The sequence below is a fragment of the Oncorhynchus mykiss genome, chromosome 1, assembly GCF_013265735.2.
Source record: "Oncorhynchus mykiss isolate Arlee chromosome 1, USDA_OmykA_1.1, whole genome shotgun sequence".
Taxonomy (NCBI): domain Eukaryota; kingdom Metazoa; phylum Chordata; class Actinopteri; order Salmoniformes; family Salmonidae; genus Oncorhynchus; species Oncorhynchus mykiss.
Window position 1 is genome coordinate 11,412,133 of NC_048565.1, and position 26,570 is coordinate 11,438,702.

Below are 26,570 nucleotides of genomic sequence, written 5' to 3' on the forward strand. Positions count from 1 at the left end.
ACACAATGCTAACCGTATGGCTAACGCTTAAATTAGAAAACCAACAAGCAAATTTACTTCATATTTTTACGAAAGCAAACTGACTTTGTGGCTGTGGTAACTAGTGGAAACAACCAAAATGGGAACTTGTACTACAGAAGTCCTCGGAACTGTTTTTAATTTTAATTTTAAGGAATGTTATGTTGATCCAAATGTGGCCATGTTCTTAGAAACAGTGTAGTATACTTTGCAAAGAAATACGTGTAAATGTTCTTATAACCAAAACCAATAACATGGATTTCAGGCAATGCTTGCTCAAAAAAATGTAACATGAGGCCGTATATTAAATATGATTTCCAATGTGTGGTGGCACCGGTTAGTTGAGGCAATATGTACATAGCTAAGAGTAGCAGCCGTGTAAAAACGGGGGGGGGGGGGCAGTGCAAATAGTCTGGGTAGCCGTTTGATTAGACAGTCAGGAGTTTTATGGCTTGGGGGTACAAGCTGTTTAGAAGCTTGCCGTGCAGTAGCAGAGAGAACAGTCTATGACTAGGGTGGCTGGAGTCGATTTGGTAGTGTTTCAAATGCAGTTCCAAAATGGACATACAGAAATATCTGCACATTTTATTCTTACAAGACTGGTCATAAAACTGACACCTAGGACAAAATGTCACCATTACATCCTTTGTTAGCGAAAAAGTAACATTTCAAAATTGCATTTTATAAAAAGGTTTTATTGGAAAATTCTGCACTTGGTAAACATGTGCAAGCAAGTAACTTCTAATACTACATATCAAAAAACAATTCTAAAAATATACAATTTTAGAAAATATACATTTCCAGTTTATGCAAATTGTAAATTTGAGGTATTACTAACATCTGCAGCCACTGGCATTCATTTTGCAATATTGGAAAAGAACAAGCAGAAACATAAACTGAGCAAAATTTCAATTCTGGGTCTTAAATATTTCCTGTTGAACCACCAGAGAAAAGTTTAACAGAGCTAGGTGTTTTAAGTGTTCTATAGCCCTGCCTTGAATCAAAAGCATTTTGTGGGACACCTAAACAGGAATTGTGCACAACAGTAAAGGTTACACATGACATCTTTGGGCTTGTTCAGAAACAGTGTGCTTCGACAGCAGTTAAAGGATTAAGGTGACGTACATTTGACAATTAAAAAGGGATAATTATGACAATAAATTGGAACAAAAGTCAATAATTGTATAGATTAGTGAAAGGTATAGATTCCCCTCAAATTGAAATCAAATGTTCACTAACTCCATCAGATTACACATGGGAAAATAAATGTAAAAAAACTTTTGTAAACGAGTAAACACACAAAACAACGAGTACATTTGTTACTGAAATGACCCTCACATCCACCATGACAAGTAATTTCTATAAACATTTAAAAAATAACTTGGGGGCGAGGGGGGTTGCAATATCAAATCCATACCGACACTTAAAATTGTTTAAATGGGGTCGCTTACAGATTTCAGTTGTGCTTCGCTTAAGAAAAACACAAGTTCAGGCCAGTTCTATTGGACATCAAACTTAAGAATATAAAATACATTCAATAAGGGAGTGTTTCCTAAATAAAAGGGTATGCAATTGATTAACATGTCTATCTGCTCTAACAAACAAACCACATGTGCTTGAAGGAATTAGACTTGTGTATTAATTTTGGCAGTTCAAGTTAAAATGCATTGTTAACAGAAGAACATTAATGTTACAGATACATTTGATCAAGGCAGTTTAATTACATCAACTACAGTTAATGACATAGGACCAGAGAAGAGGGGGTGGCATTTCGCCAAACAGACAGTGTTACATTTGTAAAATATATTAGGAAAAGTTATTATTTGTCTTTACTGAAATGCTTAACTTCCCTCATAGTTCATGTTGTCTCCATGCTGGTCAAGCATGTGGAACAAGTTATCACCGTCCACTGCTGTATCCTGGGAAGAACTGGTTGAGAATGGCTTGGAGGGGATTGTTGACAGTCATTGGGTTGTTTTTCCCCAGATCGTGCCTACATGCCGGGCATGAGTACACCTCTGCCTTGAAAGACCGCTGAAGGCATTCCTATAAAAAGGAAAAGTGCAACTTTCAATCTTTTGTCTACTTTTCTTGCTCTCAAAATGGACAGAAAGGCAAAATGTCAAGGCTAGCAAAGAAGATCAACTTACCCTGCAGACATTGTGTTGGCACTCAGTGGTGATAGGTTGAAAGACCACTTCCTGGCAGCATATACATGAGAAGACTTCCTCAACTTTGTTCAGGAATTTCTGGGAAAGCAACAGTAAACTGTTAAGTACCTAGTATCAAAACCCATGGTGAGGAGAATGACATGGAAAAGCAGAAGCTGCAAAACCAAGTCATGTTACACATTCTAATGCTTTCTATCAGCCCTTCAATGGACATAGCATAAAGACAATGCTAAGTACACCACCAGTGATGATGACAATCAAAAGATAAAGCATTAACATCAATGCTTGCCTGGTTTTAAAGCTTCAGATGGTCATATCAAGAGTCATTGGCTTTGCATTAGTCTCATTGAGAAAGGATGATATTTTATCTGGATAAGGGTAAATAAATTAATCCCAATGGTGTGAAATCTGACGTACCGGGCCAAGGGCCAGAGACTCCATGGCTTCACCCCACAGCTTACTGTTGGACTCGTCACCCTTGACCCAAGCCTTCTGTTCTTTGGTCAGTTTATAAGCCTCAACTTTCATCTTCTTGGGAGTTCCCTTGGTTGGTGACAACTTCTCTTCAGCTACAAAAGAGGTTAGGAGAGGTAGCATATAGATACAGAAGGTTGGGAGAAAGAGATGGACACCCATTACGAGAACTTACTCCAGGGTCAATACCACTCGTGATTGTAAAAGTGAGAAGTGTTCATTAACCATTTGCACCTGTATTCTGTTGGAAATTTGAATGCTACCAATTTATTTTGTGTGGCTATAGCTAGTTCTGCAGCTACTTTGACAAAGTACCCACCATTAGACTGAGACTTTCTCTTCCGCTTTCCTTTGGTGGGTGTTTCAGTCACCTCATTTTCCTTCTCCTTGTTTTCCTTCTCCTTCTCCTTGGCAGTCTGGGCCTCCAGATAGCCCTCAGGATACTACAAAATATCAAAAGGTTGTAGACTCATTAAAACGAGTTCTAGAAAGGCATAGTGGCCCGAGCTGCAGATAACAGGATAATCCGGACGTTTACCTGCATTGTGAGTCCCAGTTTCTTGATGCGTTCCTTGCCATCCCTGGTCCATGGCGCTGGCTCGTCGTCGTTTCGTTTGAGCAGGTACCTCCAGACCAGGAAGCCGGACTTGCCCTTCTCTGGCCAGTATTTCACCACCTGGAAGAGATGAGAGAATTTGTTCAGTCAACATGGAACCACAGGACAAGACAAAGGATGCAGGCTTGTGAATTGCTAAGCGTGTAACAATACACAGTATTTTCATATTGAAATTCATTTCAGATTCAACATCCTCATTTCACGCCTGGGCATTCCCACCTTGTAGATGCCGTCGTATCTGTTGCCGTCTTCGGGGCTGAACTTGCTATGCTTGCGGCCCTTGGAGCTGCGCACCACCCTGACCGGCTTGCCTGCCTTCCAGTCTTTGGCCTCGGCCCCGTCCTTCTCGTTCACCGACGCGTTGCAGTTCAGAGCCAGAGCTCTGGGTCATACAGGCAAATGAGGATTGGGTCATTCAAATGATAATCAAATTGTGGATGGCAGTGAATAATCCATGTCAAAACCCACTCAAAATACATTACACACAGTTCAAACAGCAAATAAGATGTCCTACTTGAATAATTTTGAATTATACTGAATACAACAAAAGGCGAATTGTTAGAACTGGTCATGATTGTTAAAAACAGTCAACCCAAAGCTCGAGGCAAAGACATGCAAAGCCCAGGCTTCCACTCATTTCAACCTCATTCAAACCACTATCACACACGGAGCGTTAATAGTGGCATGGGGAAAGTTGTGCAGGTCTGATGAACACATGTAGAAGAGGAAACATACAACACTTCACTGTAGCACAGATATGGAGACCAGGGGAGGTATACCAGCACCAGTGGGTGTTCTCTGTGCAGAGACTTACCTGTTCATATTGGTGAGCTTCTGATCACACGACTGTTCGGCTGTCCTCTTGTTGCCAGACAGGTCTCGTCCTCCTGAGCCGGTGTAGGTGAACTCGTTGCCATTATCCTGGGAACCAATTGAAAACCAGAATTTGCACAGTGACTTCTAATGCTTAAGGTGTTCACAACATTCCGTTACATCTAGTCACTTAATCTTCCATTTACTTTTTTTTAACTATGTACATTATGGGCACATGTAGCAAAGGAAAAATATGGAAGAGAGCCTATGTACCTGGTCATCTTCATAACCCCCTGCCAGCACTAGGGAGTAAGATCCATCGTTGCTCCTCCCATGGATCCCAGCTACATGTGGCCTGTGGCAACCAGACTCACTCACCTGTACACAGTGTTTAATGTCAGAGAACAACCTACCAGGACCGACAGCCATCACAACAAACCCTAAGGGGTTCATTCAATCAAATCCACATTCGCCACCCACAAGACTCCCTTTGACAGTTACTGCAGTTATGACTTTCCTTTTCAGCCTGTTGCAAACAGAAGTGACTCACCTGGACCCTGAACTTCCAAATACTTCCAACGGGGACGCCAGGGACTGGGCCGTAGTGGTTTGAGGGCACGATGGTGCACTGCTTGCTGCGGCCGACACAAGCCATGCCCTGGTAGGAGAAGAGGTCGTGTAAAAACACTTGGGTATACACAGTTTACTAAACTAAAAACAAAAAGTTCAGAAGGGTAACTGGGTGTATGATGTCTCAGGACCTATCATTACACCCCTGCTATTTCACTAAGAGGTAGATCCACCCATCAACATTCCTCAATGTGCTTACCTTTCCCCAGTCTCTCTGGCTGGTTGAGCTAGCGGACGCCATCTTGGATTTCTTCTTGCTGTCCTTGAGTTTCTCTCCTGCTAGGACCACTTCACTGGCATCGTTGCGGCACTCGGGACAATACCTAGATAAATACAGAGGTTAGACCAAGCAGGGAATAGGACATCAAAATAAACGATGCAGTATAAAGCCACTGCATGGCTCGTGTAGTGTTAATATGGGCATGGGGAATGTTGTTCTGGTCTGCTGAATACATGTCGGAGAGAAGACAACTCCCCCAATGTAGAGGTAACAGACCACATTTCACTGTAGCACAGATATGGAGACCAGGGGGAGCAACACCAGCACCTGTGGGTGTTCTGTGCAGAGTCTTTTTTCTTCCAAGTAATTTGGACAGTACAGCTCACAGTAGAAAGAAACTAATGATTAATACTCAATTCAAATTTGCCAAATAAACAGCCTGAAATCACATCAAACTCCATTTAGAAACATGCTTCAAGTGTCATCTGAATCAATGGCATGACTAAGACAGTCACATAAGCAGCTCTAGAAGGGGGCACTGGCCAGACCGACTGCCAGCACAGACATCAGCACTGTAGTATACTTACCAGTCATCATCATCGGGGAGGCTGGTCAGTGGGGGGTTAAGGCAATAGATGTGGAAGGCCATGTCACACTCGTCACACAGCAGCTGCTTGTCAGGGTCCTGCTTCACACCGCAAACGTGGCAGTTGCACCAGCGGCAGTTCTTTTTGAGGTCATCTTTGCAGTGTTTGCACTCGGGTCCGTTTGACCCTGGAGTAAAAACAGGAGCGAAGACAATGTCAGCCCGTTGACTTGTAAATGTTCAGATGAGTACTGTAAACCCTTCAGTAGGAGATGCGTGTGTGTGTACTGGGAATATTTAAGATGAATAAAGTTCATATTTAATTAAGAAAAATTCACAATGCTTAGCATATCCACACGTTTCCCCTTTCTGCAACACACAAGATTTCCAGTGTTCTGTTTGTGACAGTGATGTGTGTTGAGGTTGATGGTCACTAGACTTGATACTGAATGTTATGGGTTGTTCTCATATCATCTGATAGTGATTGACGTCAGTTACTGAAGGCACAAGGACACACTGAATGTTCTAGTATTGATGACATTATGAACTTGATTCTGTAGCAGCTTGCAAAGTCACAGTATTGTTTTGACTTCGTACAGGCCTCTCAGGCTGATGTTTAGAGAACATTTGATACCGTATGATTAGACCAGGGCTCACCAACCCTGCTCCTGGAGTTACCCTCCTGTAGGTTGTAACTAACATGATTCAGCTTATAAAACCAGGTAATTATTAGAAATCAGGTAGGCTTGATAATGGTTGGAGTGAAAACCTACAGGACTGAACAGGGTTAGAGAGCCCTGTATTAGACTAAATGGCCTGTCTCCAAGAGGCCAGCGAGATATTTTCTATGCTATTGAAGGCATTTCCCTAAATTATATTATTAAACTGGGTTCATCTTTGATTGACATTATCAACGACTGCTCTCCTTTTTCCGTTTGCCTGGAAATTCCAGTTACAACCAGTGTTTTGGATGAATCTGCACAAGCAAACTAAATATGTTCAGTCAGCACTTTTTTTTTCTTTTTTTTTAACAAAGTAAGAAAATATTTATTTGTGCAGCCATCATAACTAAAAATGAATCTCGTGCTGGATCGCGAAGCATGTCAAGATTAATCCCAGTCTCTATGGTTACAATAGTATGTGTATGTCGTTTTCTAACATCTGCCTCCAACATTGAACTATAGCCTAATTTCAGCCTGCAGAACATTTGCAACTCTGCATGTGATTTACATGTATCCTAATCCTTCATGAAAATCAGGCTGATAAATGCACGGACCCCTACAAGAGAACAGACTAAACACGTAGGCCGTTCATGACAAAATAGAAAATACGCGCTATCACTGCATCTGTGTATTGAGTGCAAGTCAATTATTTACATCAGTGTATAAAATGTGTTGATACTTCAATTTACAAACAGATGCTGGCACTAAGACTGCACTCAACTAGCTGTATAAGGCCATAAGCAAACAAAAATAAATTATCACCCAGACGCGGTGCTCCTAGTGGCCGGGGACTTTAATGCAGGCAAACTTAAATCCTTTTTACCTCATTGCTACCCGCATGTCACGTGCAACCAGGGAAAAGAAAATCCTAGACCACCTTTACTCCAAACACAGACGCATACAAAGCTCTCCATCACCCTCCATTTGGCAAATCTGAGCATAATTCTATCCTCCCGATTTGTGCTTAAAAGCAATAATTAAAGCAGGAAGTACCAGTGACTCGCTCAATACGGAAGCGGTCAGCTGATGCAGATGCTACGCTTCAGGACCGCTTTGCTAGCACATACTGGAATATGTTACGGGATTCATCCAATGGCTTTGGATTCCACCTCAGTCACCGGCTTCATCAATGAGTACGTCGACGACGTCGTCCCCAGTGACCGTACGTACATATTCCAACCAGAAGCCATGGATTACAGGGAACATCCGCACCGAGCTAAAAGGTTAGAGCCGCCGCTTTCAAGGAGCGGGACACTAATCCGGAACTAGATGAACCATCAAACAGGCAAAGTGTCAATACAGGACTAAGATTGAATCCCCCTACACTGGCTCTGATGCTTGTTGGATGTGGCATGGCTTGCAAACTATTACAGATTACAAAGGGAAACCCAGCCACGAGCTGCCCATTGACAAACCTACCAGACGAGCTAAATGCCTTTTATGCTTGTTTGAGGCAAGCAACCCTGAAGCATACATGAGAGCACCAGCTGTTCCGGACGACTGTGTGATAACGCTCTCGGTAGCCGATGTGAGTAAGACTTGTAAACAGGTCAACATTCACAAAGCCACAGGGCCAGATGCATTACCAGGACGTGTTCTCAAAGCATGCGTGGACTAACTGGCAAGCGTCTTCGCTGACATTTTCAACCTCTCCCTGTCCGAATCTAATACCAACATGTTTCAAGCAGACCACCATAGTCCCTGTGAAGTTAACCTGCCTAATTGACTCACGTCAGTAGCCATGAAGTGCTTTGAAAGGCTGGTCATGGCTCACAACACCATCATTACAGAAACCCGAGATCCACATACCACCCCAACAGATAACACAATCTTCCTTTCCCATCTGGACAAATGGAATACCTATGTGAGAATGCTGTTCATTGACTACAGCTCAGCATTCAACACCAGTGCCCACAAAGTTCATGACTAAGCTAAGGACCCTGGGACTAAACACCTCCCTCTGCAACTGGATCCTGGACTTCCCGACAGGCCTCCCCCAGGTGGTAAGGGTAGGCAGCAACACATTCGCCACGCTGATCCTCAACACAGGGGCGTGTATTTAATCCCCTCCTGTACTCCCTGTTCACCCACGACTGCGTTGCCAAACAATTCCAACACCATCATTAAGTTTGCTGACGACAACAGTAAGCCTGATCACAGACAACGACGAGAGCCTACAGGGAGGAGGTCAGAGACCTGGCCGTGTGGTGCCAGGACAACAACCTCTCCCTCAATGTGAGCAAGACAAAGTAGATGATCGTGGACAACAGGAAAAGGAGAGCCGACATCACCTTCCCCCCCACCAGGAGACTGAAAATATTTGGCATGGGTCCCCAGATTCTCAAAAAGATCTACAGCTGCACCATTGAGAGCATCCTGACCAGTTGCATCACCGCCTGGTATGGCAACTGCTCGGCATCCAACCGTAACACCAGGTCCTCTACTCCGATACTTAATCCACACATAAAACGGTCAACCAAATTGTTTCTAGTCATCTCTCCTCCTTCCAGGCTTCTTTTTCTTTGGACTTTATATGGCAACTAACTTTCATAATAAGGTGCATTACCACAACCGACCTCAGTTAATCTTTCAATCACCCACGTGGGTATATGTTCCTAAAAAACCAATGAGAAGATAGAACGCGCTTCAAGTCCTGCCTCTCCTATGTCACAAATTGAATCAACTCCCATCTTAGCGCCTGGCAAAGCAGATGCTCGTTGGAGCGCGGGAGCAGTGTGGGTGCAACGATTGAAAACGTGTGTAAATTTATTTTGCAACGTTCGCAACACGTCCGGTAAGGCACTACTGAGGGTAGTGCGTACAGCCCAGTTCATCACTGGACCTATATACTAGGGGGTGTCAGAGGAAGGCCCAAAAAATTGTCAAAGACTCCAGTCACCCAAGTCAGAATGTTCTCTCTGCTACCACACAGCAAGCGGTACCGGACCAAAAGGCTCCTTAACAGCTTCTACCCCCAAGCCACAAGACTGCTGAATAATTAATCAAATGGCCACCCGGACTATTTACATTGACACCCCCCCTTTGATTTTGTACACTGCTACTACTCAAGGGTATTACCCATACCCCTACCTACATGTACAAAATTACCTCAACTAACCTATACCACCACACATTGACTCAGTATCAGTACCCCCTGTATATAGCCTCGTTATTGTGTCACTTTTATTTAATAAATATAACTCTTGAACTGGATTATTTTATTTAACTAGGCAAGTCAGTTAAGAACAAATTCTTATTGACAAAGACAACGCTGAGCCAATTGTGCACCGCCCTATGGGACTCCCAATCACAGCCGGTTGTGATACAGCCTGGAATTGAACCACGGTCTGCAGTGCCTTAGACCGCTGCACCGTTCAGGACAATTGAGACTAAGCATTTCACAGTATGTCTACACTGGTTGTATTCGGCGCATGTGACAAATAATACATTTAGGTACAGTAGCAAAACAAACAAGTTATTGGACAAATCCGGGTAGGTCCCTTAAGGGGGTGGAAGGAAGCCTAGTGGTTAGCGCGTTGGGCCAGTAACCGAAAGGTTGCTAGAACGAATCCCCGAGCTGACAAGATAAAAATCTGTCCTTCTGCCCCTGAACAAGACAGTTAACCCACTGTTCCTTGGCCGTCACTGTAAATAATTATTTGCCTAGTTAAATAAAAAATATATATAGTTTTGTTCCGTTTGCTTTCTAGTGAATACAGCCGATGAAATCCAGCTAAACAGCTCCAACTTACTTTTCAGTGGACTGTCAGATCCAACTCCAGATCCATCCAATGCTCCAGGCTCCTCGATTTTGTAAATTTCAGTCAAGAACATGATCCTACAGTCATTCAGAGAGTCACCGGCATCCCTGAAATAAAACACAAGCTCTTCGGATACCCGTCATGGTACTACTGTGCAAACAAAATGCTATACATGGCCAATGGAAAACTATGACATCAACATAATACAAAAGTGCAATCTATACCGTGTAGATAATATAAAACAAGTAATCAATAGAAACACACTATTGAATTATGCTATGAGAGACAATGTACTCTCTTTTTGTTTATTAAAGCAGAGACGAACAGGACCAATTATTACCCGAGCAGTATTTTGGTGTAGATCTCGTGCAGGGTGCGTGTCTCCCTCTTCTTCTGGATCTGGGCATCGTACCAGTAGCCGCGCTCCTTGGGTTCGTCGGGGTTGAAGTTGACCATGACCACCATGCCCACCTCTAGCTGGTGCCACTGGTAGACAGTGCGAGCACGCGGGCGCACATCCTTGGAATGCAGCAGCACCACACCATTCTCTGGGTAGCTAGAGAGACCACACAGAGGCAGAGTCAGTATTCAGCTCAGATGCATACGGCAGGTGCTTCCTACATAATGGGGCTTTTGTAAGCTGATTGACATATCTGATAGAACAGAAGCAGCTCAAAGTAGTGTTTGAATTCTGAGGGACTTGACTGCTGGGGGCACATTGGAGTAATACAAATCTTTAATTTCAAATGTTCCTCTGGTTTTTACACACTGGCAGGCAAAACAAGGTGGCATGGTGGTGTACAAATTATCAAGCACAAATATTTGTAATTCGTTTGCCAATTGTCGTGTTATGGAATTGCCTCCCCCATGTCTGCATTGTTTTGACAATATGCATATCACCTACAATTTGTCCTGTGGGCTTTCTTTTTTAACTGTTTTTTATTTTCTACATGTAGGTCTACATGAAAAACAGATTTGAATATTATTCCAATGTTGGCTCTCTGATCCAATTCTGATATAAGTAATTGTTTAAAAAAATGTACTTGTCCATTTGTACTACTGAAATCTATATTGTCATCCAACAAATATATATTTTTTAAATGTCCCAGACAAGAGTTAATGTCGAGCCCTGTGAAGTGTGCACTCGTTCACTACTTCACACAAAATCTAAAAGCATTAGATGGGTGGAGACCTGGGCTAGTGAGAGTATCACAAAATGTCTTATACCAGTCATTTCCTTTAAAAATCAGTAAAGGGAAGTGAACAAGTGCACCTTTTGGGAGGAAGGAGAGATAATTGGGACATGGCCAATCAATTTCCCCATTGGTCCACCTCTTTACTAAACGGCAATAAGTTCCACATGAACACATGTTTTCTACACATGTTTGCGGAGGTTAACATTCAACAGTGAGGCATGACCTATCCATCCGATCTTTAAATATAAAATACTTGATAAAATGCTCACTCTTCATATTTGACATGGTAGTGAATAACTTCCTCTTCGCTGGGTTTCGTGTCAGAGCCCTCCTCTCCAGATGTCTTTGTAACGTTCACAATTTGGGCCTCAAACCAGGCACCCATGTTCAAGTCTCTGGCATCAACAAACTCGTTAATCTGGGGGGGAAAATTACACAAAGTTGATATTGACACTGCTGAAGTAACAATTTTTTAACTTGTGTTTTGCAAACTTCAAATTAAGACTAGCTATTATATTCAACCCCAATTCAATAACTCCAAAATATTAACGCAAATGCCATTTTTGATTTTAAGTTAAAAGCATAATTTCACCCCATCAAGTGATACCAGTACAGCAAATACTAGGGCTTTTAGAGATCCGCCCTGTGTTTACCTTGTAACAGCCAAAGCCGGGGTCGACCAGGTCTGGCAAGTCGGTTTGGGTGGAGGTGCCAGCTGCCTGCACCTCGGCCTCCCCGTGGGTGGAGCTCTTGTCTGACTCACTCTGCGCAGAGCTACAGCCAGAGTCAGAGTCGGACAGCTCGGCCTCTTTGTCCTTGCTTTTGAGGACAGCAGCAGGGGGCGCGGCCTGTCTAACAAGCAGCTGCACTATGTCGTTCAAACCCACGTTGTAATCAAAGATTGTGTGGCCGTCCTCCATCTGGGACCAGAAACAGAACATATTCATTCAGACATGATTACTAAGGACCCCAGCAACACGGTTGTAACTGAATTAAACAGGAAAGTATCCATCTGCCCCACCTGCTTTCCCCGGTAGAAAAGCCTCTGCTTCTCTGGGTCAACCTTAAAGAGTTCCAAGATCTTGAGGCGCAGCTCGTCCACCTTGGTAAGTTTGGACAGGGAGTCGATCCGATGGGTCTCCTTGCCATCCATGGTGCGCACTTGAATCCACATTGCAGCTGCCCTGTGCAAAGGGGAGCCAAACTGGGAGTTAATGGCAGCATTGCACCATCTGAGCTTAAAAAGCAGCACCATTCAATGTTTTTCTCCCACTTTCCTTTGAGTATTACTGTGCCAACTATTGATCAAGTGGAGCAATCATTCATTATTTATTTATTTGAATAAATACTTCCCCAAATCCCATTCAATGACTGGGGGATTATTCAACCAACATGCCATGCTGATTTTAACAGTGCGGGAAACTGGGTGAGTAAGCCACTCCTACCCTTTTAAATGCAGCTATTGCGACCTCATCCTGGCGCGAAGGCAACGCTGGTATCAAACAACGTGGCTTCGCTTCCTGACAATGTTCCAAGCGCACATATTTGACCGGCTCAAAACTTGAATAGAATTGCTATGGTAGACAGTATGAAATAAATAAATATAATTCGTTTTATTTTACATTAGCTAGCGAAGCTTTGTGTTCAGCTGGGAGGAGGTAGGTTCTATCGGGTCAGCTGGGATGAGTTACACATTGTTGTGGCAGTAACTACTACTGTTACTATACTTGACCTGTTACTTAGACTTACTATTGTTGGCTGGTTAGCTTGCTACACAAACGAATCAAACAATATTGGGAAACAATTGACAAGCAGCTAGCTATTTTAATTGACTAACTAAAAAAACATTTTAAATCAGGTAATTTAATGTAATAATTAGCTAGCTATGATTCAAAAAAGCGCGCTGTTTCGTTTTCTCGGCTGGTGGACAAGTAACGTTAACTAACATTAAATAAACAAGTTCGGTCATATTCAGCCGTCGTAAACAAACATTTTTTTTGTAATAGCAAACGTTAAGTAAGCATCTTAGTAAATTCTAACTAACTAGCTAAGAAGTCATACTAACGTTGGTTAACAGCGAATGTAAATGGGATTAGCCATTGAAATGTTGTAACTAACTATAGACAACGTTATCAGCCACCATAGTAACAAATAGTACACTGATAGTAACGTTAATCGACATTGACAACACACCACGTTACATTAGCCTAGCTAGCTAGTTAACGTTAGCTACAACATCAACTAATACGTTGTAGTTGCTAACCAAAAGAAAGATTATCTTTACATTGAAAACACACGGACACCTAGCTTGTGAGTTACCATGCAAACTGTCGAGTGAAATTATAATATTAATAATTCAATATCAAAAGTTAACTGGTTGGAATGAGGCAATCACTGTACCAAGTTAGCTAGGCAACTTTCCAAAAAAAATAAAATGTACACTTGACCAAAGAAGAAACATTACGTTACCTGTTTTTCTTATTTTCTTTTCTTACAAATGCAAATAATTATATGGCATTTATTAAACCGTGAAAAACGTAATCCTATACTACTTCTGGATCAAACGCACAACTCTTCTGTAGACTGTTTTTAGAGGACTCAATCAATACGACTCCTTCAACCAGTGAATGTCGCCGCCTTCTTTCCGCTATTGGCTATTACCATTTTGAATTTCTCTCTGGTGGGCTGTAATTCCTGTCAATCAAAACTGTGAGCGGAGCTTAGCCTCAGCCCGCGAAACTAGGGTCTCGCTAGCCTTCCCTCTTCCGAGGATTTTGGCGCGAGATTGATTGTACGGTCAATTTTTTTATTACTCAACCACAGAAACAGATCTGTGATCTACAAACTTTTAACACAACTTTATGCCTGCGACATGACAGATCGACAGCAAACGTTTGTGCATTTTTTCTGTCAAATGTATCTATGTGATTTCTTCAAACTGAAAAAACTACTTTCTCATAGCAAACTTGATGGTCACAGCCATGTACTGCCAGAGCGTGATGTTGTGCATCCAGTGTTCCTGTCCTGTTGTTCAGTTTGGCGGGAGAATATCATGCCAAGTGTGAACAAAATAACATAAAACCTCCTGTTTTTGTTCACAGTTAAAGGAAAACCTCCCGATGCCCTAAATAATGTTTTATATTCATGCCTCTCATCCAACCCAGCACCAAAACTATTCATTCCTTGTTTTAAAGGACAGCACCCTGCTTCAAACGCCATTGTTCATCTTACCACAACAGCGTGATAGCGTGGGTTCTTCTATGGATTTTATATGGCGGTTGGTAACTAACTTTAAGGTGCATTACCATCAACAACTGGACTGGAGTGTGGACCAAAGACGAGGAAGGTTTAAAAAAAAATAATCATACCCATTATTCTCATCTCCCTAAGGAAACTAAATACATAATTAAAAACTACATCCCCTGAAGATTTTCTCAGCAGTTCACTTAAGCTTGGCTCTTCAACACCATTACTTAATTCTAATAACAGACTCTGCCTTTCCCTCCCATATTGCTGCCTCTGAAATATGTTCCACTGTCTCCACATTGATCACACCTCCCAGTTGGATGTTTTCCTTCCAATTTCAATTTGATGTTGAGCTTTGTGTGTCCCAGTCTCAGCCTAATGACACTTTCCTACCTGAGAACCTCCTTGCCTCCACCTTTTCCCACAAAACTTGCCATTTGTTTTTAAACACTGTTCTTATATTTATATTGTCTGCTCCGAGACACAAATTAATTTAAGCTCATCAGTACTGCACAGGAGTCAGACTACCCTGTGAGGCCTCACCTCCAACCACTCTGCAGCCAAGAGTATGGCCAGCAACTCCAATGTGTGAACTGTGAGGATTTATGTTTATGCTCTATAACCCACTACTATATCACGTAAGATTGAATTGTTTGAACAGCAGGTGTGTGTGTGTGTGTGTGTGTGTGTGTGTGTGTGTGTGTGTGTGTGTGTGTGAAGGACCGAGCAACATGCTGAGACTGCTGCATGTTGCAAAACTGTAGATAACAGCCCAGCAGATGCTTTGTCCTTGTGTTTGTATGTGACAATATTGAGCACATGCTGTGACTTGCTGTATCTTACAAAGTTGTGATTAATCAGGTACAGGGAGGGGAGGCTCATCACAAGGTTTGATTGAATTAGAAAATACTGAATAACACAATAACGGGAACTGAGTAGTTGCAGTAACTAGGGTATGGCACCAGAACAGTGAGAATCTATACATCGACAGAGGGTGGACTCCAAGATGCGCCAAGAGATTAGGACTAGTCTGAGTGCCTGCCATAGGCTGAGCAAAGTCTAAACTACGCTCAGCCTCTGCTGTGATAGGCCAACAGACGGGTTGGAACTATGTCTATCACAGTATAAGAAGAACTGTTTACGTACATCCTGTCAGTTCTCTGTTTGCCCTGCGAGGTGGGACAGAGAGCCCGTATATACGAAAATTGCATTTACCACTTATTGCTTAGCTAATAAAAAATACATAGCATACAATCGGTGACTCAGTGTCATTCTTATCCTGATACCAGATTTGAATTGACGCAACCCTAACAATTCGACGAATTGACGCAACCCTAACACACCCATAATGATCCTTATCAGCACCATAATCAAAAGAAACCCCATGTGAAATGCAAATCAGCAGCGTTGTTTGCCTTAGTATTTAGGAAAAAGAGATGTGGATCAAACCACAATTTAGGAGTGTAAACGTAAGCATTTTGATCGGTTCTGGGTCTGCAAACCGTCTGGCACCTTGTCCAGCAGACCCTACGGTAGCATCCTCTGCTACAGACTCTACGACAGACTCTCCGAGGAGCAGGTTCCTCGAGGTTGGATTCGGGCTCACCCTATACAAGTGGAAACAAGGAATGTTTAAATTCATAGGGTTCAATACACATAGTAGGTTGACAATAAATGTGGCTCCATTCACAGTTGTTTCAGAGTCCCGCAATAAGAGCTACGACACTAATGTTCTCTGGGTGTCACTGAGTAGACTGATACTCCATGTCATTAATCCACAATCCAGAGGTTATTGCCCCTAATGCAGCTCTAAAGTCTAATACATCCAGTGTGATTTCAACAGATTGCCCATACCAGTTTGGCTCAGGTCCAATGACTATGCACTTGAGAGGGAAAGAGGTTTGGCCATCCTAGAAATGTTTTAAATTAATATATTATATACAATTTAGCAAATGCTTTTTTAGCGACTTACAGTCATGCGTGAATACATTTTTATGTATGGCTGGTCCCGGGAATCGAACCCATTATCCTGGCGTTGCAATGCTCTACCAAGATGTATGGCAGGGTTATGAATGCTTTGTGAAGCCTCAATTTAATATGATATATAAGGCCTTTATTAAGTGGCGCTTATGCCATCACTTATTAAGTGCAGAGTGCAGGTTTATGTAAATCAAATCAAATCTAATTTTATTTGTCACATACACATGGTTAGCAGATGTTAATGCGAGTGTAGCGAAATGCTTCTGCTTCTAGTTCCGTCAATGCAGTAATAACAAACGAGTAATCTAGCTAACAATTCCAAAACTACTACCTTATACACACAAGTGTAAAGGGATAAAGAATATGTACATAAAGATATATGAATGAGTGATGGTACAGAGCGGCATAGGCAAGATGCAGTAGATGGTCTCGAGTACAGTATATACATATGAGATGAGTATGTAAACAAAGTGGCATAGTTTAAAGTGGCTAGTGATACATGTATTACATAAAGATGCAGTAGATGATATAGAGTACAGTATATACGTATACATATGAGATAAATAATGTAGGGTATGTAAACATTATATTAAGTAACATTGTTTAAAGTGGCTAGTGATATATTTTACATCAATTCCCATCTATTCCCATTATTAAAGTGGCTGGAGTTGAGTCAGTGTGTTGGCAGCAGCCACTCAATGTTAGTGGTGGCTGTTTAACAGTCTGATGGCCTTGAGATAGAAGCTGTTTTTCAGTCTCTCGGTCCCAGCTTTGATGCACCTGTACTAACCTCGCCTTCTGGATGATAGCGGGGTGAACAGGCAGTGGCTCGGGTGGTTGTTGTCCTTGATGATCTTTATGGCCTTCCTGTGACATCGGGTGGTGTAGGTGTCCTGGAGGGCAGGTAGTTTGCCCCCGGTGATGCGTTGTGCAGACCTCACTACCCTCTGGAGAGCCTTACGGTTGTGGGCGGAGCAGTTGCCGTACCAGGCGGTGATACAGCCCGACAGGATGCTCTCGATTGTGCATCTGTAGAAGTTTGTGAGTGCTTTTGGTGACAAGCCAAATTTCTTCAGCCTCCTGAGGTTGAAGAGGCGCTGCTGCACCTTCTTTACGATGTTGTCTGTGTGGGTGGACCAATTCAGTTTGTCTGTGATGTGTACGCCGAGGAACTTAAAACTTACTACCCTCTCAACTACTGTTCCATCGATGTGGATAGGGGGGTGTTCCCTCTGCTGTTTCCTGAAGTCCACAATCATCTCCTTAGTTTTGTTGACGTTGAGTGTGAGGTTATTTTCCTGACACCACACTCCGAGGGCCCTCACCTCCTCCCTGTAGGCCGTCTCGTCGTTGTTGGTAATCAAGCCTACCACTGTTGTGTCGTCCGCAAACTTGATGATTGAGTTGGAGGCGTGCGTGGCCACGCATACGTGGGTGAACAGGGAGTACAGGAGAGGGCTCAGAACGCACCCTTGTGGGGCCCCAGTGTTGAGGATCAGCGGGGTGGAGATGTTGTTACCTACTCTCACCACCTGGGGGCGGCCCGTCAGGAAGTCCAGTACCCAGTTGCACAGGGCGGGGTCGAGACCAAGGGTCTCGAGCTTGATGACAAGTTTGGAGGGTACTATGGTGTTAAATGCTGAGCTGTAGTCGATGAACAGCATGCTCACATAGATATTCCTCTTGTCCAGATGGGTTAGGGCAGTGTGCAGTGTGGTTGAGATTGCATCGTCTGTGGACTGTGGACTATGTAATATTTGACATAGTGGGTTATGTCAAATTTGACATGGGTAGTTATGTCACACAGTTATGTCACATTAATGAACCCTATATAAAGCATGATACATGTTTATAGATGATTTGTGACATAGTTGTGTAGTGTTTATGAAGCCTTTATAAGCTGCATGTCATTTAAAGCGGGACCATTTTTTTGTTATGTTTTCGAGAAAATCATAATTATTCACTTTCTTTCACATACTTTGAAGATTATTTGTTGCTGTAAAACAAAAGCTTAACCCTGTGAGATGAAAACATGTTATTACCCTTCAGAAATACGTGCAATAGGCCTCTGATTATCATTTGTAGAACAATATTCTGGAAACGTTGCAAAATGCAACATTGGGCTTCAATAGTAGAAAAAAAATGAAAACTGAGAAATTATATTAAAATCACATCAAAATGGATCAAAAACATTTGACCACTGCAAATGTTAGTATGTCTTTCCCCCGTCTTTGTAATTGTCTACACCCCCCTCCAGGTGTCGCCCATCTTCCCCATTATCCCCAGTGTATTTATACCCGAGTTCTCTGTTTGTCTGTTGCCAGTTTTTGTCTCGTCAAGCCTACCAGTGGTTTTCCTGTCATTCTCTAGTTCCTGGTTTTGACCATTCTGCCTGCCCTGAGCCTGTCTGCTGTTTTGCCCTTGACCTGTCGTTTGACTGCCCCCCTGTTTTTGTAATGAACTTTTTTTACTTTGAAACTGTATGATTCTAGGTCTTCGCCTGAGCCTTGACAGAGTGGACAGATTTCCAATGTTTGAGGCTACTGAAACCACAATAATCATACTGACACACAACAAATACTACTAAGAGATGCATGTGGGTCTAAGGAGATGCATTATATAGTGTTTTTTATTTATTTTTAGGACCTGTACGGGGTACAATTTAGGAAATGTATTTTTGCAATGTTGGGTCTCAGTGTTAAGTCACTTGCTCTTGTTCATAAATGTTGAGAAATTATTTTGTCAATACAAGGAGTGTATACATTAATTTTATTTCCTTTCATGCATCATCCCGCAGTAATGGTAATAGGCATCACAAAATAATTGAGAGGTTCAGTAATATTATGAAGTGTCACAGATTCTGTTTAATTTGAGTGTTGTTTCCTTCGGTTATCCCTGGAGGGCTCCCTTACCTTGTTTTCCAGGTTACCCTGATTATTTCTTATTGGTTTCACCTGTGTTTAATTATGTTCTCTGGTCACATGGTTGCCTGGTTATTTCGGTTCCTCAGTTGGCCTGTATCATTGCTATGGTCTCATGTTTTGTTAGTGTGCTCTTGTGCTGTTGCCTTGTTTCAATTTAGACTCTAAGTAAACGTTCTGGATTTACCCCTACCTCTGCGCATGGGTTTGAGTTCGTACAAGCATTATTGTCACGATGAAGCAGAATGCATTTTGATTAAGTGTTTACACTTTGAAACAGCTATCCTGTATTTTACAGTTGGTCTACTGGCTCCCACATTCATACATTGAGTCACTAATACAATTATGTTGGTGCGACTTCCGTGGGCTGTGTCTCAGTGATGTCATAGAAAGTATCAGTCGGTAATGTTATAGGTAATTCTGGTTGGGTATATCCATATTTTTATTTAATCAAAAATGGCCAACGGGTTAAATGTCAATGTGTGATGTTTCTAATGAGGTGTTACCCAGTCTGACACAGTAACAACACAGGCTCATGGTAGTTCCATCACTTTATTCATGAAACATTAAATTGAAGTACTGTTGAATTTCATTTATTCTGATGCAGGAATGCTCCTTCTCAGCAGTACCAATATGGTAGATGGTGGCATCAGAGCCTCATTGGCCAACACATAACATCAGCAATCTAGTGTCAGTATACTGTACATCATTGCTCCCCCTCTTCCTCAGCCTGATGGTGAGACTATGGGTACATCTCAATTGGTACACCTCGTGTCCTCTCTCCTCGCCTCCTTCTCAAAACTCATTGGAGGAAAAAGCCAGAGGTCCCGCCCCTCTGACCTTCTTCTCCAATGGGTTTTGATAAGGAGGTGAGGTGAGCGGCTGCGAGGAGATGGCAATTGAGATTCTCACGTTATCCACATGTTGGGGGCATTATTTAATGGTAAAAGCACCATTTTTTAAATTTAGCTTATTTAGTGTTCAACAGATCATTGTAAAAATCAGACGAATCAAATAAAATTATATTTGTAACATGCGCCAGGTGAAATGCTTACTTACAAGCCCTTAAGGTGAAATGCTTACAAACCCTTAACCAACAATGCAGTTTAAGAAAATATAGTTAAGAAAATATTTACAAAAAAAATTAATAATAATAATGAGGCTATATACAGGGTGTACCGGTACTGAGTCAATGTGCGGCAGTATAGGTTAGTCGAGGTAATTTGTACATGAAGGTAGGGGTAAAGTGACTATACATAGATACTCAACAGCGAGAAGCAGGAGTGTAGAGAGCAAAGCAGCAATGACTCATCATAATTGTACAACGTTGAATAGTTCATTTTGACATTGTGCATTATTAGACCATCCACACCACAGATAATGAGTAGTAGTGGATGTGTGCAGTTTGTTATGCCCTCAAGCATTTGAGTGGGTTAATTACACAGTTTTGTGAGGTCTACAGCGTCCATGGTAGAAAAATTAAGACAACATTGTATTTTTAGTCTGATTAGGCTACAGTGTGGAAATTCTTACTATATATTTTTTCAATCATAATTTATCCATTTGATTTAGCTATATGTTGACAAATTAGAGAACATTACTATTGACGTGACTGAGATTCCGTATAGGAACTTGAAGCACCATAGGCAGTTGTGTCAGTGCTGATTTGGAGGTTGGACTCGTTTCCAGCAAGCAGACATGTCATTCCGATGTCATGCTGTGTCCTTTTTAGTTAGCAAGTTATTAACCAATGTGTACCCTCTGTAAAAATGATTTGAATTGTACGTGAGCGCGAATTTATAACACATTTTCATTTACCCGTTGTTGGTAATAGCATTATGTTACGAGTTGGAAGCGCAGTGGCCTGGTAAGTAGGGTAACAATATTTTCGGCTAACTAGATAAATAGATAGCTAGCTCGCTATCTAACAGTAGCTATCTGGGCATGAGGACGGTGTTTCTCGCTGTGCTATATAGAGATAACTAGCTAGCAATGTTGACCACAATGCTAGCTAGATAATTTATGCATCATTCATTGATTGACTTAACAGCAATGACTGATTACATGACTGTCTTGCTAACGTTAGCTTAGTTAAGTTGCTTGTTGCCTAGAGGCTGGCTACGAAAAGGTTGTTATTACGCTTGATGATGTTCAAGAAGGTAACGATAACAGTTAGTTAGCTAGACATTAGCTTGGTGTTAAACAAATTGAAATCACTGATATCAAGTGGCCAGCTCGATTGTGTGTGGGTTAGGTAATTATCTGCGAAACAAAAGGTTGAAATTGTAAGTTAACGATGCATTTTAGCTATAAAAAAAGCAACGTTACTGTATTTAGCCAGGCAGATGTGCAGCTACTGTAGCTAACTAACGTTATTTGTACACCATTCAATCAACACTATCATGCCGTTGTTGTTCATCATGTTGTACTGTACAGTATACGATCAATCGTTCTATTCATCACACCTGATGTCTGCAGAAGGTACAGTGTTAATGTTACTTGTGGGTCTAAATCCCTGACACGTTTTCTCCATGTCTCTGTCCTCTCAGCATGGCCTGCAGAAACCTGGTCTCCCCAAACATGGGGGTGAGGTTCAGGATGCCCTTACAGAAGCTGCACCCTCTGTCTCGTGCCATCCACCACCGGTACAACGCCAGTGTCACCACCCCGCACCGCTCGGCAGCCCGCCACTTCACCTCCATGTCCCGGCTGCCCATGCAGCCCCCCAAGCCTCCCCCGGGCGGTCACGGCGGCTGGCGCTACCAGCAACACCGCAACTTTTGGATGCTCCGCCTGGCCTCCAGGCTGCTCAAGCTCCGGTACATTGTGCTGGGCTCAGCAGTGGGAGGCGGGTATACCGCTAAGAAGGTACAGTACATTTGAAGTAGAGGAGAGAGAGTTGAATGGTAATGGCCAGTTTCCCAGACACGTATAGCCGGAGCCAGGTTACTGCCATATAATGTTGTTCGAAAAAAGCTGTTGTACTTGTCTGTTAGACTTAAGACACATGATACAAGTGCATCTCTCATCTAAATACCAGTTGGTGCTCTGATCTCTAATTGGCTGGATCTGCTTGGTAAGCGCAGTGAGAGTAACAAACACATAGGTGGTTTACTACCGTTCACACTGTGCTTAAGCGATATTGGCTTTGAGTGATGCTTTTCTAATCCTAATGTACGAGTCGCCCTACTTACCTCCACTCCCAGTGGAACAGAGGTGACTTACCCTAGCAGAGCGCCAATCAAATGTAGAGTATGTGTTTATGCCAGACTGCCAGCACAGATGAGATTCCCTTATGAGCTCTCAAAACCCTTTCACTATATGGACTATATTTACACATGATTCTGTTGAAGTTGATCTTGTATATAGGCTAGATGTGTCTAGACTAGAGGTCGACCGATTATGATTTTTCAACGCCGATACCGATTATTGGAGAACCAAAAAAGCCGTTACCGATTTAACATATATATATATATATATATTTTTTTTTTGTAATAATGACAATTACAACAATACTGAATGAACACTTATTTTAACTTAATATAATACATCAATAAAATCAATTTAGCCGACCCTCTCCTCGCCCCTACCTGGGCTCGAACCAGGAACACATCGACAACAGCCACCCTCGAAGCATCGTTACTCCAAGTCTCAGAGCGAGTTACGTTTGAAACACTATTAGCGCACACCCAGCTAACTAGCTAGCCATTTCACATCGGTTACACTAGCCATTAGGCTGATAAGCTTGAAGTCATAAACAGCACTGTGCTTGCGAAGAGCTGCTGGCAAAACACACATAATTTGTTTCCCCAACATTGAAGGTTGTGCAATGTAACAAGAATATTTAGATTTAGGGATGCCACCCGTGAGATTAAATACCGAATGATTCCATATTTCACTGAAATAATACACTTTTTGCTTTCGAAATGATAGTTTCCGGATTCGACCATATTAATGACCAAAGGTTTGTATTTCTGTGTGTTATTATGTTATAATTAAATCCGATTTGATAAAGCAGTCTGACTGAGCAGCAGCAGGCTCGTAATCATTCATTCAAACAGCACTTTTGTGCATTTTGCCAGCAGCTCTTCGCAAGCATAGCGCTGTTTATGACTTCAAGCCTATCAGCCTAATGGCTGGTGTAACCAATGTGAAATGGCTAGCTAGTTAGCGGGGTGCGCGCTTACAGCGTTTCAAACGTCACTCGCTCTGAGACTTGGAGTAGTTGTTCCCTTTGCTCTGCAAGGGCCGCGGCTTTGTGGAGCGATGGGTAACTCTGCTTCGAGTGTGGCTGTTGTCGATGTGAGGAGGCGAGGAGAGGGACGGAAGCGATACTGTTACACTGGCAATACTATAGTGCCTATAAGAGCATCCAATAGTCAAAGGTATATGAAATAAAAATGGTATAGAGAGAAATAGTCCTATAAATACTATATTAACTACAACCTAAAACCTCTTACCTTGGAATATGTTAAAAGGAACTATCAACTTTCATATGTTCTCATGTTCTGAGCAAAGAACTTAACCGTTAGCTTTTTACATGGCACATATTGCACTTTTACTTCTCCAACACTTTGTTTTTGCATTATTTAAACCAAATTGAACATGTTTCATTATTTATTTGAGGATAAATGGATTTTTATTTATGTATTATATTAAGTTAAAAATGTGTTCATTCAGTATTGTTCTAATTGTCATTAGAAATAAATAAATAAAAATTAATCGGTACTGGCTTTTTTTGGTCCTCCAATAATCGGTATCGGCGTTGAAAAATCATATCCGGGCGACCTCTAGTCTGAATACTTAACAAATGCACTCTATGTCCAATTATTGTACCCTAACCCATCCCTTGAAATAATGTTGTTGTTAATCTTTAACTGAGGTAATTTGTTTCCCCATTATCACAACAAAAATTGTAAGTTGACCATGTATGTGATTGAAATGCCACGTCTCTTCTGTTCTTCCAGACCTATGAGGAATGGAAGGATATGCTGCCTGATATGGATGAATACAACTGGGTAATACCCGATTTCTTCTGGGAGATGAGTAAACAAATTGACCTAGGTGAGATTTGTTTCTGGATCAAATGGGTCTTAGGTGACAGTAGGTGTGTCGTTCGACTGGAACATTTAGTGGCCCTTCTTTCTACTCATTTGTCCATGGCTTTATGCCATGTTCTTATGCCGAGTCACTAAAACATAACCAAATCAGCCTCATGCTATCACAGAAAAAACTCCTGAATGCATCATTTCTGGAGTTTTAGATTCTCCTTGACTGTCTAGCTTTTATTTTGGTGATTGTTAGCTCTCAAAGATGTTATTAAAAAAATATATAGATCCATTGTCTTTTTTGGGGGTACTTTCTGTCTGTCTCACTTTACACTTAAAATGTTTTTCAATGCCCCTGAAATATTTGGATGTGTTTTACTGTTTGGATTTAGGTGGGTCGAAGAAACACATATTCAGAAAACCCCCGACATGAAGTGACTCGTTAGAAGCCTGTGAACCTAAAATTCGTATATAGATTTACCAATGTTAAATAACTTGTCATGTTGGTTTAATTCCTGTTAATCAGTGTAGTGTGTGCGTGTGGGGTTAATCTGATGTGAATTGTATGTAGTATTTGGGCTAAGCCAGTGCTGTCTTTCTGTTAAGGCTGCTCAGTTAGTTTGTTTCATTTGATTCTTATGTTCAAAGGATAAACTCCACCTACCCTATCGCATTTCTCTTCTGCACACAGATAAACTAACCAAAATGCTGCCTGAGTTAGTGGAGATTGCCAAGTTTCTACCAGAGTTACCCGATTTAGATAAGATAGGAGAGAACGTCACCTTTCTCAAGAGCATCCTCTTCACCGGTGAGTACAGTCTTGTCAGATTAAGAAATAGCCGTTTTGGAGGCTGTGTCAGACACAGCAGTTACTAAACTCTTTTTGGCCAGGATTGTATATCTTTTTTTGAACAAGTGGCAAAAGTGATGAATAAACATCTTGAGCTTTGTGAACCTAGAATAGCAATTGCAGCTGCTTCAAGTGGTAGAAACATTTCTGTCATTGGTAATCTAAATTTGAAGTGGGCTTCTTTTGTCGATTCATACCTGCATTACCTAGCAATCTACCTTCATACCTGCATTACCTAGCAATCTACCTTCATACCTGCATTACCTAGCAATCTACCTTCATACCTGCATTACCTAGCAATCTACCTTCATACCTGCATTACCTAGCAATCTACCTTCATACCTGCATTACCTAGCAATCTACCTTCATACTTTCCAGCAGAAAAAGCAGTTTGATTTTCGCTAACGTACTGTCAGTTGCAATCACTTTTAACTTTCCCGATGAGCTATTCTGCATTATTAGTAGTATCACAATAACGTGCCCAGATTGCACACGTAGCCAATGGTATCTGACTCTGGACTTGCAGGATGCAGCCATGACATCAGGCTCACAGCGGGGCCTTGACCCTGCAGTGACCCTGCTCCAACCCCTTTGCTTCAGTCTTTTGATTTGTTTTGTGTTCTTCCCTTCTCCCCCTCTGCGTTCTTCACAGGTGTTGGTAGTAAAGGAGCTTCTGGTCAGCGTTTTTTGTTAGGTGTGTATCCCCTACACTCCGTCCTGGTGCTGTTTGAATACCCAACATTGGCGTGTGTGCGGCAGCACCCTGTTTAGTAGTGCTTTGGAGCCACAGACGTTGTCCAGTGCTCTTAGATGGGGACCTCCAAACCCAACACGATTGGCTTCTAGACTACCAACTTGTTGTCTTTATCCAATGATGCTGCTGTTTCAGACACCCATGACAAATTATTGATGGCAGGATTTGTTTTTTTGGGTGGAGAGAATGCTTAGATTGACATAGTCTTTAATTGATGTACAGGATATATTCTTACAGCATATTGTTGATATCAGATTGACATTTGACATTTTTTCACTGTCTTATGTAATCGAATTCCTCTAAAAACACTTTCTCTGAACCAAAGTTGACCACTGAATAGGATGTATTTGTAATGAATTGGATGTGATGCTGTCGATCTTGTGGTCCACAGTGGTTTCAACAACAGATCCACTGCATCTTCTCCTTTGGGTTTGGTTTCATCTGACTGTGGCTTTTGTCTGTCCTACTTGTGTGTTTTTTCCTCCTTTTGATTTCCAAGTTCCTCCTCCTTTCTCCCTGGCTTGCCTGGCCTCTTTGGTCTCTCTCCCCCTCTACTTACATGAT

General features: G+C 42.0%; 2 protein-coding genes across 7 annotated transcripts in view; one reads left to right on the plus strand and one right to left on the minus strand.

Moving 5' to 3' along the window:
* Window positions 1–692: 692 nt before the first annotated feature.
* Window positions 693–13,834, minus strand: LOC110533997 (E3 ubiquitin-protein ligase UHRF1). Its single transcript, XM_021618655.2, has 17 exons — window positions 13,677–13,834; window positions 12,229–12,391; window positions 11,861–12,127; window positions 11,477–11,625; window positions 10,352–10,567; window positions 10,003–10,118; window positions 5,530–5,716; window positions 4,922–5,045; window positions 4,643–4,750; window positions 4,366–4,470; window positions 4,094–4,200; window positions 3,499–3,661; window positions 3,202–3,339; window positions 2,983–3,106; window positions 2,607–2,758; window positions 2,169–2,267; window positions 693–2,064 (listed from the first exon to the last, which is right to left on the minus strand). The coding sequence occupies exons 2-17, from the start codon at window positions 12,379–12,381 to the stop codon at window positions 1,918–1,920; spliced, it is 2,355 nt and encodes a 784-aa protein (XP_021474330.1). The 5' UTR covers window positions 12,382–12,391; window positions 13,677–13,834; the 3' UTR covers window positions 693–1,917.
* Window positions 13,835–20,969: 7,135 nt separating this feature from the next.
* LOC110523899 (dynamin-like 120 kDa protein, mitochondrial) overlaps window positions 20,970–26,570 on the plus strand; it is an 81,326-nt gene continuing 75,725 nt past the window's right edge. Inside the window, exons 1-5 of one of the 6 annotated variants that reach the window (XM_036940763.1) lie at window positions 20,970–21,221; window positions 21,904–22,222; window positions 24,322–24,418; window positions 25,094–25,210; window positions 25,905–25,946. In XM_036940763.1, coding sequence (XP_036796658.1) covers window positions 21,193–21,221; window positions 21,904–22,222; window positions 24,322–24,418; window positions 25,094–25,210; window positions 25,905–25,946 — 604 coding nt within the window. In that variant the 5' untranslated portion in view covers window positions 20,970–21,192. The remainder of the gene's footprint in view (window positions 21,222–21,903; window positions 22,223–24,321; window positions 24,419–25,093; window positions 25,211–25,904; window positions 25,947–26,570) is intronic. The other 5 variants (XM_036940803.1, XM_036940953.1, XM_036940849.1 and 2 more) reach the window with 5 other exon arrangements.